The sequence below is a fragment of the Lithobates pipiens genome, unplaced genomic scaffold (assembly GCF_037356315.1).
Source record: "Lithobates pipiens isolate NorthernLeopardFrog02 unplaced genomic scaffold, aLitPip1_a1.2 Scaffold_27, whole genome shotgun sequence".
Taxonomy (NCBI): Eukaryota; Metazoa; Chordata; class Amphibia; order Anura; family Ranidae; genus Lithobates; species Lithobates pipiens.
Genome location: NW_027507788.1, coordinates 179,669,616 through 179,685,223, shown reverse-complemented (window position 1 = coordinate 179,685,223; position 15,608 = coordinate 179,669,616). Strand labels below are relative to the sequence as shown.

The 15,608-nt window shown below is 47.2% G+C and overlaps 1 protein-coding gene across 1 annotated transcript in view; it reads left to right on the top strand.

Moving 5' to 3' along the window:
- The first annotated feature begins 8,484 nt into the window (after positions 1 to 8,484).
- Positions 8,485 to 15,608, top strand: part of LOC143933278 (nicotinamide N-methyltransferase-like) — a 147,659-nt gene continuing 140,535 nt past the window's right edge. Inside the window, exon 1 of the mRNA XM_077456163.1 lies at positions 8,485 to 8,635. Coding sequence (XP_077312289.1) covers positions 8,485 to 8,635 — 151 coding nt within the window. The remainder of the gene's footprint in view (positions 8,636 to 15,608) is intronic.

The window sequence follows — 15,608 nt, the reverse complement described above, 5'->3', positions numbered from 1 at the left end:
GTGGGAGCCCTTGTGTAAAATGTACTATTTGGGTATATCTCCATCTGTCTAATGTTCTATGTCCCCATTCTTGTGTGATTTCCCTAAACGTTACAATCCTATTCCCTTTAATCACCTCTCCTAATGTGATTTCTACTTTCTGTGCCCATCTACTATAATACAGCCGCTCCTCCAATCCTGGTAAAAAGTATTTTGTGTCAAGTAGTGACATAAGTGGAGAATTATATGTCCAGTTGTGTAACTTATTTATTTTATCCCATATTCTAAGTGTGTGTCTTGTGATTATACTAGTGCCTGTTCCTAAATTCCGCACCTGAGCCGGTATCCAAATCATTTTAGCTAAATCCGTCCCACTTAATCTTGTTTCAAGCCCCGCCCAGCTCTTCTCCTTTAGATTATGGATCCAATCTGCTATACTAGATAGCATTGTGGCCTCATAATATTTGTTGAAGTCTGGGAGACCCACTCCTCCTTCTTCCTTTTCCCTCGCAAGGACCTTGTATGCAATACGTGCTTTTTTTGGGTGCCATATATATGTGAGGACTAAAGATTTTAATTTTCTAAAAAAACTTCCCGGGAGGGGGATGGGGATCATTTGAAATGTATATAGTACTGTAGGTAATATGAACATTTTTATTACATTTACTCTTCCTATCCAGGATATTCCTTTGTGTTTCATGTTTTTCAATTGGGCTTTAATTTTATTGAGCAGGGGAATATAATTAGCTTCAAATAAATTCGCTCTTTTTGCTGTTAATTTTATCCCCAGATAGCTCAGTTCCCCTCCACTCCATCTAAAAGGTAAACTAGCAGCCAAGTCTCTTTGCTCCACTTCCAATATGTTTAGATTTAATATTTCTGTTTTGGATAAGTTAACTTTGAAATTTGATAGTCGACCGTACTGTTCCATTTCCTTCACTGCCGCCGGGATCGATATTCTGGGGTATGTGATATATAATAGCAGATCGTCTGCAAATGCAGAGACCTTATACTCTCTTCCTCCCACCTCAATTCCCCGTAAATCCCGATTTCCCAGGATCGCTGCCAGTAACGGCTCCAAGGCAATCACAAAGAGAATCGGGGATAGAGGGCATCCCTGTCTCGTCCCGTTGAACAATTCAAGGAGGCGGGACAGGGAGCCATTCACCTTAATCTTTGCTGTCGGTTTATTGTAAAGCACTTTAACCCACTTCATCATTCTATCGCCCAAGCCCATGTGTTCTAAGGTCTCATTTATGAACTCCCAATCTGTTCTGTCAAAGGCTTTCTCAGCATCTACCGACAATAACAGAGTGGGAGTCTCTCTTCTAGATGTTTCTTGTATCAACATTATTGATTTCAAAGAGTTGTCTCTCCCTTCTCGTCCCCGAACGAATCCCACCAGATCGGTGTGAATCCTCTCGGGGAGGAGGATTTTCAGTCACTCGGCCAAAATTTTCGCATAGATTTTCACGTCCGTATTCAACAATGATATCGGCCTATAGCTTTCCAATGCTGCGGGGTCTTTACCTTCCTTTAAAATCAATGTGATATGGGCGAGCAGGGCCTCTTCACGAAAGGCCCCCCCGTCCCCTACCTCATTGAAATATTCACATAGTTTAGGTGCCAAAAAATTTTGAAATTTCTTGTAGTATAAAATAGAGTATCCGTCGGGGCCCGGGCTTCCCCCTAAAGCTGTGTCTTTGATTGCCTTTTCCACTTCCATACCTGAAATCGGGGCCTCTAATTCCTGCCTCTCGTCCCATGTGATTTTTGGAAGGTCGAGCTTTTCTAGATATTCCCTGATTGCTTCTTTCCTCTTCCCCCCTTCCTCCCTTCTTATACCTATATTGTATAAGGCGCTGAAATATAAGTGGAAGTTCTCTGCAATCTCCGGTGTAGCGAATTTCATCTCACCCTTTTTGTCTCTGATCTTCGGTATATAGGTCCTATTTTTCTGTTCTTTTATTCTTCTTGCTAACCACTTACTTGACCTATTCCCCCATAGGTGTCTCTCTCTATTTATTTTATGGAAAGCCGTTCTCCTCTCTTGCTCTAATACTTCTTCTAGCTCTCTTTTTTTCTTCGATAATTCCTGGGTGTCTTGAAGCCCTCTAGGTCTAGTCATTTGTTCGAGATCCTCTATTTCTTTGTAAAGCTGGGCCTTCTCCTTTTCCCTAACTCTCTTCTTCCCTGCGCCAATTCCTATTAACATCCCTCTGATGACTGCCTTATGTGTCTCCCAGATAGTAGCCTTTGAATATTCTCCTGTGTCGTTTACTTCATAAAAATCCTTTAATTCCTGCAGAATTTTTATACTAACTTCCTGGTCTTGAATGAGAGAATCGTTCAATTTCCAGGCACTTCCTGTCCCCATATGGCCCTGTATTTCTAGTTGAATTTTCACCGGGGCATGGTCGGAAAGGGTGATTGATTTAATTTCAGATTTTTTTATATTAGCCATTAGTTGTTGTCCTACGAATATATAATCCAATCTTGTGAAGGTTTTATGGACCGAGGAGAAGTGGGTGTAATCCCGTTCTTTCTGATGGTTAACTCTCCAAACATCTTGGAGCTGGGCGTTAATCAGTGCTTTGTTTATTTTTCTATACCGCTGTTCAGCCCCCCGTGTACCCCCTTCCGAGGAGTCCAACTTCGGGTCTAAACACCAGTTTAGGTCGCCTGCTAGAATTACCATACCCTTTCTAAATTCATCCAGTTTATTTAATACTCTCAATAGAAATTTCTCTTGGTTTCTATTTGGTGCATATACATTGACAATGGTACATTGCATATTTCCCAGGTTACCCTTTAAAAATAAATATCTCCCCTCTGGGTCCGTCAGTCGTTCCTCTATTTCAAATCTTACTGATTTGTCAAAACCAATGGCTACCCCTCTGGAGTGCGCAGAGGGAGAGTCTCCATAGAACCACATTTGGAATTGGGATGATGACATTTTTATCCCTGAGTTACTAGTAATGTATGTTTCTTGGAGGCAAATGATATTTCCCCCCATAAATTGGAGTTCTTTATTAATTTTGTATCTTTTTTCGTTGGTGTTTAGTCCCCTCACATTATATGTTACCACATTAATCAAGACCATTAAGAACTATTCTATTGTTTAACGCATGTCGACCCAGAGGGGGCTTTCCCATTCGGGTGACCCAGGAGGGCGCGAAGGACGTACCAAAAAAAAAAAAAAAGACCCCAAGAAAAAATCCTCTAAGTCCAGGCCTAGGAATGCGATGTTAGGGAGGCCCTCTAATCCACGAAGGGCCAGGAAGAATGTAGGTGCTCTGACTCCCCACTTTAATGAACCCAGGGGCCGCTTCCTTGTAATTGCCACAGTCCTTCCTTCTCTCACCTTTCAAACATATATAGTACCCTTACTCTTGGGGTTAAGTCCAGTCGGAGTGTAATTTGAACCCTTCTAGGTGCGTAAACAGAGGCTAGTATACGCCGGTATACGCCCGGAACGGCCTATATATTATCAGGGCTAGCCACAGTCTTTGGCTTTATTGCTTATTGCTTGATATATCCGGACCACATAGGCATGTGGGAAATAGCAGTATACTAAATATAATAATACCTTCAAGCAGCCTGTGGGGGATATGACACCTTCTCCCTTCTTGCTAGCTTACTTAAATCAGTCAATTTGACTATAGTCCATCAGCGTTCCCAAACGCCATCTCTGTGACAATCATCCATTTGTTATAGCCCTTTTCAGACAGTCTATTCACTTCATGCGCCTAGCCATTCACCCCTTCCCCGTCCGGTACCTTTCCTCTGCAGTGTTGTCCTCTGCAGCTTGGCTCCACTGGCTCCTGACTCCGCTCCGCCGCTCTTCTAATCACTCAGCGGAACTCCCATTCACGTCTGAGTCCCAGCGGGTTGCAAGCTGCCGTTCAAATATGGTGTTTGCGCCGTTCTCCCCGGCGGCTGGCTCCTGTGTCGCTCACTCCTTCGCCCGTCCGCCGGGCTGTTCCGCACTCTCCGCCCCCCTCCACCGACCGGTGGATCTGGGGATGCTGTTGCTGGCTCCCGCAGAGTGTGCTACTGCTGGGTCCTTCCGAGCGTCTCAGCCTCGGTCTCGATCTCGGCGTCGGCTACGCTCATCGCGTTCTCCGCCGCTCGTCATGGGGCTGCGATGTAGCGCGGGGATCCTGGCGGCTAGAGGGGAGGGAGTCGTCCTCAGCACACGCCTACCTCATGGTGCTCCACCCCATCTGATGCCGGACCAGAGGATTTTTAATTTCCGCCTGTCCAGAGGCCGAAGAGTGGTGGAGAACACCTTTGGAATACTGGCCAGCCGGTTCCGCCTTTTTTGAACGCCTATCCACATGGCGGAATACAAAATCAATCACATTGTGCTGGCGTGCTGTGTTCTTCACAATTTCCTAAAAAGACATTCTGCAAACTATGCGGTCTCAGTTGGCCAAGAAGCAGACTTGCTGGAAAATGAGAACCTCATGGGCCTTGAAGCTGCTCGTCCTGGCTTGCCCCCCCAAAGCGCTTGTGAGGTCAAAACCCAATACATGGACTACTTTGTGGGTAGGGGGGCCATTGATATGCCAAACAATGTCTGAGCAGCATTTTAGGAATAACTTTTTCTTTGAAACTCCAATATTTGTTTTCATTTACTGCTTGGCTTGGTTTTAGGTGTCTCCTATGTAAATTTATGTTTTTTCTTGTTGTGCCTTTTTCAACAACAGTGCAAACCCAAGTTCTGAGCGAGATGAGGGGACAGTCTCTTCTTCAGATAATCTTATTATGTTGTGGGTCTGCTACACACACACACACCTTGTTTTTTGGTAACTAATGTATGTAGTGCATTACTGACCAAAATTGTGCTCATTTTCAGCAGCATGGCAGGAAAATGGCATGATTGTGAAAATTAACACATCACTGCTGGTGTTATTTACTAAAGGCACATCCACTATGCACTACAAGTGCACTGCAAAAGTACACTTGAAACTGCACTTGGAGTGCAAAGTGGAGTTACCTTTAGTAAATAACTTTAACTTTTTAATCAAAGCACATTCACATGTGCGTTTAGAAAAGGGTTTTACAACAAACCAACAAATTGGGTGTATCAAAAACATTCTTTCAGGTAATTTTTTTTAACTTTGTCTTTTTGTGTAAACAGGCATGTATCAAAGCGTAACATACAGAACACAGGAACTTACAAAGTTAAACTTTGAAAAGTGAAGACAATATCAGACATGAGTATGTACAAACTGGGCTGATATTGCCTTCATCACATGGGGTGTCACCCCTGGAAAATCCAAATTTGGAAGATGCACAGAGTGTCAACATGTGCTATCTCCCATCATGGGGGATTAATGTACGTTTTGGGGCTGCAACCCCTTCATCTCAGCCACTTTCCACAAAACACGTACATTGATCCGCCAAGATGGAAGATAGCGCATGTTGACACACTCTGTGCATCTTCCAAATTTTAATTTTTATAAAATACAAAAGTTGTGGTTTAAAAGCCAAAAAATAAAACCCTAGCTAGTTTGGGCTGTTTCACACTCTCCCCAAAACATCAGTGATATTCTTCATTTTATTTTTAACATCATTGATGTTTTGCTGTATATTTTCTAAATCCTGATTGCACCCCATTATCTCCCCAATCAGGATCTGGGCACTTTCACTGGTAAAATGGGATTCTTCTTCCACATCACCTACAAAACAAAGCAAAAAAACACACCATGTATTATAAATATGGTGACATACATTGATGAGCTTACCGGAAGCTGTGTTCTCCGACACTCACCTGTTGTGGTGACAATTTGTCCAACTTCAATGATCTCCCCTTCCTCCTCCTCCTCCTGCTCCTCTGCTTCTGGTTTTGGAATTTTGCCTTCTTTGGGAGGGGTGGGGTCCCTGGTGTCCTCATACTTGCCGAGTCTTCTCTCCCCTATGAGAATGTAAAAAAAGAATAATTAGCACATGAAGGACGCTGAAAGGGTTAATCCTGTGTCTAGGGTGGTCCCTTCAGCACATAGAGGGCAGAAATAGGAATATGAAACATTGCTTGGAAGTGTTGTACAATTGTGTTTTTTGGCAGAGTTCAAAGGTGAGAACATTATTGTGGACACTTTGTTAAGCTGGAATACTTACCTGCAGAACGATGTTTCTTACGAACGAATGAAACCATGAACTTGAAAGTAGCCATTTTAAAATGCACAACATGAAATCAAAGCACATGGAGCATGTATGCAAGCAAGAATAATCATATGAACACACGACAACTACTTACTTTTTTCATAAACATGCTTGATCCTTCTGTACTGCTCGTGCTCCCTCAGGTTTCAGGTCTGACCAGCGTTTTCTCAGTTGATCCATGGATCGGCGTACCCCAAAATTCTTCTGAAGACTCTTCACAACTTTATTCATGATCTTGGCCTTTCTGATATTTGGGTTTGGGTAAGGTCCATACTTCCCATCATAGTCGGTCCTGTTCAATATGTCCACCATCTCCAGCATCTCTACAAAAGACATATTTGAGGCCTTAAATCTTCTCTTCCTGGATCGGGACGTTTCAGGCTCCGGGCTTTCCTCATTCTCCTCCTCGTTAGTGGAACTCTGATTGCGCACCTGCGTTCTCTCCGCCGTGTGCTCACGCATGCGCACTGTATATAAAACGCAACACGCGTGTGTCGTCCATACGATCTGTGAACAGAGGGAGAAGCTGACGCGACGATCGTGCAAACGAAGGTAAAATTTTGAACTTGGTACATCACTAGGTTATACTGCTTCTAGATTGAGGCCTGCATTAGTGGAGTTTAGCCTGACATTAGGGTTTGTCTTGTGTTGTGTCTTGCAGACATTATGGACGGTTTCCCTGCCAGAACTCAATGATCGGCGCTCTCAGCCATTGTCTGGGGTGGTGATCAGCAGACCTTTTCCGGTCAAGCCACTAACCATCTCCTGTCTCATGTCTGCAATCTCTGACCATCTCATGTCTTGTATCATATCTGCAGTCTCTGAGGGGGAGCCTGGAGAGGCATTGAAACTGAGAACACCGCCGATATGGGGATTACGGGAGGAGACGTGTGGACTGTGGAAAGGAGACTATAGTATAAAAACAGAGCCACCAAGCTGGAGCCGACTGACTGAGCCCTGCATGGAGCACCTGAGAAGAGGTCAGTGACAGCACCGTCAGGCCAGTTTGAGGTGGGGTCACTGGTGTAAGGGGGGAGTGAATACAATAATGTAATGGGACACTGATGTAAAGGTCCCCCTTTATATCAGTAATCCCCCTTTAAGCCGAGTACACACGATCAAACAATCCGGTGGAAAAGTCCGGCGGACAATCCGCCCGTGTGTGGGCTTCAGCGAACTTTTTTTTACCCAAAAGTCCAGCTAAGATTGTAGTTTTGCACATCAATCTGTCCGCCAGACTCGCATTTCGGCAGAAAATCCGTCATACTTTTGAAATGAACTGATTTTTCCCGCCCGGAGAAAAGTCCGCTCATTTTGAGCGCGGCTCCAGGTAGCCGGGACCAGCGAAGGAGGCGTCGCTGGCCCCGTCACCTGGTATGGACTTAAAGGGGAATCCCTACAACAAAAAAACGACCTTGGGGATCCGGGGGCCCCCTTATTAAAGGGGGCTCACTTATTCCGATAAGCCACCCGCCCCCCTTTCCCAAGGCCCCCCCCCCTATTTTGAGGGCACACAGCCTGGTATGGCTCAGGAGGGGGGGGGGGGCGCTCGCTCGTCCCCACCCCCTTTCCTGGCCGGCCGGGTAGCGTGCTCGGATTAGGGTCTGATATGGACCTGGGGGGGACCCCCACGTCATTTTTTCAGCATAGGGATTCCCATTTAAGTCCATACCAGGTGACAGGGCCAGCGTCGCCTCCTTCGCTGGTCCTGTCTACCTGGAGCCGCGCTCAAAATGAACGGGCTTTCCTCCGTGTGTGTGGGCGAGTCCGTTCATTTCAAAAGTACGGCGGATATTCCTAGTCCGCCGCAAAAGTGCCGTGTTTGGGCAGGTAGCTGGTTCGAAAAGTCCGGCGGACAGTCTGGCGGTTTGTCCGGCGGACAGTCTGGCGGTTTGTCCTCCAGACTAAGTCCGCCGGATAGTCTGATACGTGTGTACGCGGCATTACGTTAGTGTATTCACTCTGTAGTGTAGACCCTTTATTTCTTTGTAAGTGGGCAAACTTACAAAATCTGCAGGGGATCAAATTATTATTTTCTCCACTGTATAATATTTGGGTGTTCTAAGTAATTTTCTAGCAAAAAATGCAGATTTTTATTTGAAAACAACAAATGTAAAAAAAAAGCCTGGTCTTAAAGTGGTTAAACCTTTGCAAACTCAGATGACAATCATACCTCAGTCAGCACTATCCACATGACTGCTTTATAAATATATTTATGATGATATTAGAAAAAATTTGTAACCACCTTATTTCAAAAGAATATAAATAGAACTCAAATATTAATGCTTAGTTGAAAGCTGAAATCAAAGAGGTGAGGTTCATCATTGCAGGACGATGGATTGCACAACACATAAACTCTATCATGTACACGGAATGGATTCCAGAAGTCATCTGGATTTATATTTTTCTAATAAGGAGGGCATGGTCTTTGCAGATGATTCTTTAAAATTTCCAATGGCGATGATTCACTATCATCTTAGCACAGGTATGTACAGCATAAATTGATGTTTTTAACAAAAAAGACTAATGTTAATAAATCTAAAGCCTCGTACACACAATAGGATTGTTGGCCAACAGAGCTTCAGACTTTTGTCCGAAGGGCGTGTGCCAGGAAGTTGTCTTGCATACTAACGGCACACAATTGTCAGCCAACAAACACGAACGTAGTTACGTACTACGTGGAATTTCAGCTCTTGAGCGCCACCATTTGGGCGCCTTCTGCTAATGTCATGTTTGGTGAGCATTGATTCTGAGCATGTGTGTTTGTACTTTGGACTTTTGTGTGAAGAACTTGTAACTTGTATACAGATGAAACTAAAATCTGACAACAAACCGCAAAGTTGGACAACAATTGTCTGATGGAGCATACTAACGTTTGTTCATTCGATTTTTAGGCCAACAATCTGTCATCACACAATACCCTGCTGAAAATCTGATTGTGTGTACGAGGGTTATGAGTATCACTAACATACATGGGAGTCCCCATAGCCCTGTCCTCACAGCTTCCAATTTCTGGTAGAGGGGGAATGCTTTATTTCTTACAAAAAAAAAATCAAGCTGTTTCTATAAAAAAAGAAACATTTTCACCGCACTATGGACTCTTCCACATTTTGTTGTGTTACAACCTGCAATTGAAATTGATTTGGTTGATATTTTATAACACTAGGTACCTAAATTTAAATTTAATTTGTAAATAAATAAAAAAGATCAACACAAAAAAATTGGGTTTCCTCTGGAGCAACCAGCCGCCGTCTGATTTAGTAAAATTCATTGAATGAAATCTACTTTTGCAGCGATACTACAAAGAGTGACAAACGCAATAAAAATAAAAAAAGTATTATAACTGGTGTGATAGACCAGTGGCCCCCAAAAACGACAGATTGAAGCGGGGTGTTATATACCTTCTTCCACATACATACTCCACTTTTCTAGAGACTTTTGTCACAGGGTCATTTAAAAAATGACAGGTAGTGGAAGAGGCAGGCCCTTCCGCAGGGGTTGTAGGGGTAGGGCAGGAGCAACAGGCTTGAGCAAAAGTGGCAAATTGCAAAAGGTGTGTGCGATTACGTCAAAGGACGCACCAGACTTGGTTGAGTAGCTCACTCAGCCTTATTCTTCTGCACCCTCCTCATCCTCTCGATCTGCACCCTCTTCTTCACTCTCTGCTGTGTGCACCCCCAAAGACACTACCACCAACACCACCACCACCACCATATACCTTCCACTTGAGTCACAGGAATTAGTTTCCGATCCATATCAAGACATTTCCGATGCGCAGCCACTCTTGGCATTGGATCAGGAAGAGGAGGTAGCAACAACCATCACTCAACAGTCTGACGACAGTACCCAGATCAGCCCAAGGAGGAGGTTGGTCCCAGCTGTTGCTGCCTACTCCGAGATCTCTAATTATAGCGGTGGGGAAGGTGACATCGATGATGACGTGTCTAGTGATGTCACGTGGGTGCCCACAAGAGAGGAAGAGGAGTGGAGTTTAGAGGGAGATATGGACCAGCAGATAGGGAGGAGAAGCAGGAAGAACATACATTGCACAGGAGGGCCAAAGCAGACTGCTAATGTATCAGCGAGGCATCAACCATGTACGGTCACATCTAGCGCTCCCAGGACGCCGGCACATGGCTTTGCAGTGTGGGCTTTTTTTTTAACGTGTCCGCTGCTGACAATAGTGTTGCCATCTGCAATCTTTGTAGTCAACGCATAAGTCGCGGCAAGCCCAACACTAACCTAGGGACGACCGCCTTAAGAAGGCACATAAGCTGCCATCACCGAGCCCAGTGAGTGCAACAGAACACACAAAGCCACACTCCAGGCTCTCACCGCCCAGCCTCGTCTTCTACTTCACCTTCTCCTCTCTCCTCACAATTGTCCTCCGCTCCACCTTCTATCATGCCATCCTCACGTTTTTCTGGAAAAAGCCAGGCTTTCATGGGCCAAATGTTTGAGCGCAAAAAAATTATGACGCCGGATAACCCTCTTGCCCAACGGTTGACGGCTGGCTTGTCAGAACTGATAGCCCACCAACTACTGCCATATAAACTGGTGGACTCCGAGGTCTTTCGAAAATTTGTGGCCATTGGAACACCACAATGGAAGGTCCCAGGAAGGAAGTATTTCTCACAGAAGGTCATCCCAGAGCTATATGGGCATGTTCAGCGGCAAGTGAATGTATCTCTGGCACACAGTGTCGAACATACGTTCGACTCGAACATTGGCTGTTCGTCCGTTCGGCGAAGTCCGAACATTTTGGTCCGTTCGCGCCAAATTCGTGTGGCGCTCACGGCCCACAATGCACTGCGATGGCGCAGTGCATTGCTGGCTCATGATTGGCCAAGCATGCACTGTGACCCCGCATGCTTGGCCAATCGCAGCGCCAGCAGCGAGGAGAGCCATGATTGGCCACAGGCAGGATGCCTGTGGCCAATCATAGCTCAGGCTGTGTAGTGCACGCCCCACACTATATAAGGCCGCGGTGGCCTTGTGTAGTGTGTTGGCGTCTGAAGCAGTGGGTGTTCTGTGTACCTTCAACACAGTACACACCGATCGTTTTCGGCCGATTTTCGATCTTGCTGTTGTGTAGTGGTTATTGTCTGCGTGCCCTGACCGCAGTATACACAGCTATATTCACCTCACCTATATAGCTAGTGATCTATCTATTATAATAGAGCTTGCAGTCAGTAGTGTTAGGAGATAGTGCGTGCTGTCTGCGTGCTCTGTACCCAGTACATACCGCTATATCCACCTACATAGCTGTTTTCTATTTGAGCCCACTTGCCATCTGCAGGAGTTATTGGAAGTTGTGTGTGCTTCCAGCACAGCACAGTATACATCTGTATATACCCCTTTATCTCTGGTGTTCTATAATAAAGGCATCTGCAGGAGTTAGTGGGTGTTCTGTGTACCTTCAACACAGTACACACCGATCGTTTTCGGACGATTTTCGATCTTGCTGTTGTGTAGTGGTTGTTGTCTGTGTGTCCTGACCGCAGTATATACCGCTATATTCACCTCACCTATATAGCTAGTGATCTATCTTTTATAATAGAGCTTGCAGTCAGTAGTGTTAGGAGATAGTGCGTGCTGTCTGCGTGCTCTGTACCCAGTACATACCGCTATATCCACCTACATAGCTGTTCTCTATTTGAGCCCACTTGCCATCTGCAGGAGTTATTGGAAGTTGTGTGTGCCTCCAGCACAGCACAGTATACATCTGTATATACCCCTTTATCTCTGGTGTTCTATAATAAAGGCATCTGCAGGAGTTAGTGGGTGTTGTGTGCCTCTAGCACAATATACACTACCCAACTGCTTTTTTACCCAACTCCCTTCAGACCATTACCATGTCTGGAAGGCCAGCAAGGAGAGGCAGACAGGCGCGAGCCGATAAAAGAGGGCAAGCAGGCTCTGTGTCTAGAGACAACAGTGCTGGTCATGGACGCGGTGCATTGTCATCAGCACGTGGCCATGGGACACGCTTGTCCTTCTTTTCGGCAGCTGGACATGTTGAACCGCAACATGCCAACGACTTGGTAGAGTGGATGACCAAGCCCTCTTCATCCTCCTCATCCTCTCTCACCCAGTCTCAGGGTACTAGCAAAGCAGCTGCCAACGCATCGTCTTCCCTCCTCTCAATGTCGTCATCATCAGTGACTCCTTCCCTAGACCCACCACGTCCTCCTGAGGAGTCTCCTGAACTCTTTGAGCACAGTGTTGGGTACATGCTCCAGGAGGATGCCCAGTGTTTTGTGGGCTCTGATGATGACACTCAGCTAGAGGAAGGCAGTAGCATGAGCGCAGAGAGAAGGGATGATCAAGAAGGACAGCAATCTGGCAGTCATGTTCCACAAGCTGCAGCATACTGCCAGGTTTGCTACAGCGATGAAGAGGGAGGGGATGATGAGGGCACTGACTCCACGTGGGTGCCTGGAAGGAGAGAGGAGGAGGAGGAGGAGGCACATGTCCAACGAGGCAGGATGCCCTCCGGGGGCCAGCTTAGGGGCAGCACACCGACTGAATCACACCGCAGAGCTCCGCCTGTGCAGAGCGCTGCCTCTGCGCGTTATTCTAAAAGTTCTTTGGTGTGGGCCTTTTTTGATACGAGTGCATCAGATCGCACCGCTGCTATTTGCAACATATGTCTCAAGCGTATCTCACGTGGCCAAAACATCAGCCGCTTGGGCACCACATGCTTGACCAGACATATGTTGACCTGCCATGCAGCTTGTTGGCAAGCGTACCTCAAAGACCCACACCAAAGAACAAAGCGGACCTCTCCTTGCTCCTCATCAGCTGGCATCTCCAACCCCACTAGACCTTCAGTCCTCTCTGAAACCTGCTCTGAGAGGAATGAAGGTGTAGAATTAGGTGTGTCACAGCCAAGTGCTTCCGGGAACTCTGCTAGCGGTACACCCACGTCCGATTATAGCAGGCAAATGTCCCTGCCCCAGCTGCTGGACCGGCGAAAGAAGTTCACTCCCAGCCATCCACATGCCCAGCGGTTGAATGCTAGCTTGGCTAAATTGCTAGCACTTCAACTGCTGCCTTTTCAGTTGGTAGACTCGGCCCCCTTCCGTGAGTTTGTACAATGTGCGGTTCCTCAGTGGCAGGTCCCCAAACGCCACTTTTTCTCACGGAAGGCGATTCCGGCTCTCTACCAGCATGTGGAAGGCAATGTCCTTGCCTCGCTGGACAGGGCGGTCAGCGGTAAGGTGCATATTACCGCTGACTCATGGTCCAGCAGGCATGGACAGGGACGTTACCTGTCTTTCACGGCCCATTGGGTCACTCTTCTGGCAGCTGGGAAGGATGCAGGACAAGGTGCAGTAGTGTTGGAGGTTGTTCCGCCACCACGCCTCCAAAATGCTACTATTGGTTGTGACACACCTCTCTCCTCCACCCCCTCCTCTTCTTCTTCCTCCATGGCCTCTTCCAGTGCTCTGTCCTCAGAACCAGCGGTGCTCCGTAGGCGTTCCAGGGGCTACGCAAGTACGCAGCCAAAACGATGCCATGCCGTGCTTGCGCTGGTTTGTTTGGGGGACAGGAGCCACACTGGGGCGGATGTTTTGTCAGCTCTGCAGGGGCAGGCCGAGAGGTGGTTGACGCCACGCCAGCTTAAGCCAGGAATGGTGGTTTGCGACAATGGCACCAACCTCCTCTCCGCCCTCCGACAGGGACAACTGACCCATGTGCCCTGTGTAGCTCACGTCCTTAACCTGGTGGTGCAGCGGTTCTTGGGCAGGTACCCAGGCTTACAGGATTTCCTGAAGCAGGCCAGGAAAGTCTGTGTGCATTTCCGCCGATCATTTAATGCCTGTGCTCGGCTGGCTGAGCTCCAAAAGGAGTTGAACCTGCCCAAGAACCGCCTTATATGTGACATGCCCACCAGATGGAACTCAACATTGGCCATGCTGCAGCGGCTGCACACGCAGCAGAGGGCCATCAATGAGTACCTGTGCGACTACGGCACCAGGACAGGGTCAGGGGAGCTCGGTTTTTTCTCACCACGCCAGTGGGGCATGATCAGGGATGCATGCACTGTCCTGTCACCGTTTGAGGAGGCCACAAGGATGGTGAGCAGTGACAGTGCATGCATCAGTGACACTGTACCTCTTTTCAACCTCTTGGAGCATACGCTGCGTGGAATAATGGACAGGGCACTTGAGGCAGAACAGAGGCAGGAAGAGGAGGACTTCCTTGCCTCTCAAGGCCCCCTTTATCCAGACAGTGTTCCTGCTGTGCCACCCATCACACAGGAAGAGGATGAGGAGGAGGAAGAGGAGGAGGAGGATGATTGTGTCAGCATGGAGGTGGAGGCTGGCACTCAGCATCAGCATCAGCAGCAGCAGCAGCAGTCTTGTAGGGATGATTTACAGTCCCAAGAAACACGTGGACTTGTACGTGGCTGGGAGGAGGTAGCTGCGGATCATGTTGTCCTTAGTGACCCAGAGGACTCCGGACCGAATGCCTCAGCTAACCTACGCTGCATGGCCTCCCTGATCCTGCAAAGCCTGCGGAAGGATCCTCGTATTCTTCGGATCAAGGAGAGGGACCATTACTGGCTGGCCACTCTCCTTGATCCACGGTACAAGGGTAAGGTTGCCGACCTTATCTTGCCATCGCAGAGGGAGCAGAGGATGAGACATCTCCGGGAGGCCTTGCAGAAAGGTCTGTGCAACGCGTTCCCAGAGACTGGGAGGTTACAAACTCCTGGTCCTGGACAACGTGTTGCTGAGGCATCGGTCAGAAGGAGCGGTGGAGAAGGTGGCCGTCTGACTGATGCTTTCAGACAATTTTTTAGTCCGCAGCCCCAAGGTATGATCGGTTCCAGCACCCATCGCCAGCGTCTGATTTACATGGTGCAGGAATACCTAGGGGCAAGGTCAGACTTGGACACCTTTCCCACCGAAAATCCTCTGGCTTACTGGGTCTTGAGGATGGATCACTGGCCAGAGCTTGCACAGTATGCAATTGAGCTACTGGCCTGTCCTGCATCCAGCGTTCTTTCGGAACGCACCTTCAGTGCTGCTGGTGGCTTCGTTACCGATCACAGGGTGCGCCTGTCCACCGAATCAGTTGATCGACTGACCTTCATCAAGATGAATCAGTCTTGGATCACCCACAGCTACCAAGCACCTGAAGCTGATGTAACAGAATAATTTTTTTTGAAATACCACATCCCTTCAAGACTGCCTATGCTGATGCTGAGTGACTGTCCTGTTATGTTGATTGTCTATCCTCTTCCTCCTCCGCTGATATGTTGGAAGAACATTTCTGGTTCTGGTTGATGCCATCAGCCCAATTTTTCTGCCCCTGTTTAACAGGGGCGTTTAATTACAATTTTTGATGCAATGCTTTGCAGCAGGGCTAATTCCTGCAATAAAACTAGAGTATATGGCAGAGGTTGCAGTGTGGTGGCACCAGCACCAGTGCCTAAGGCCCAATTT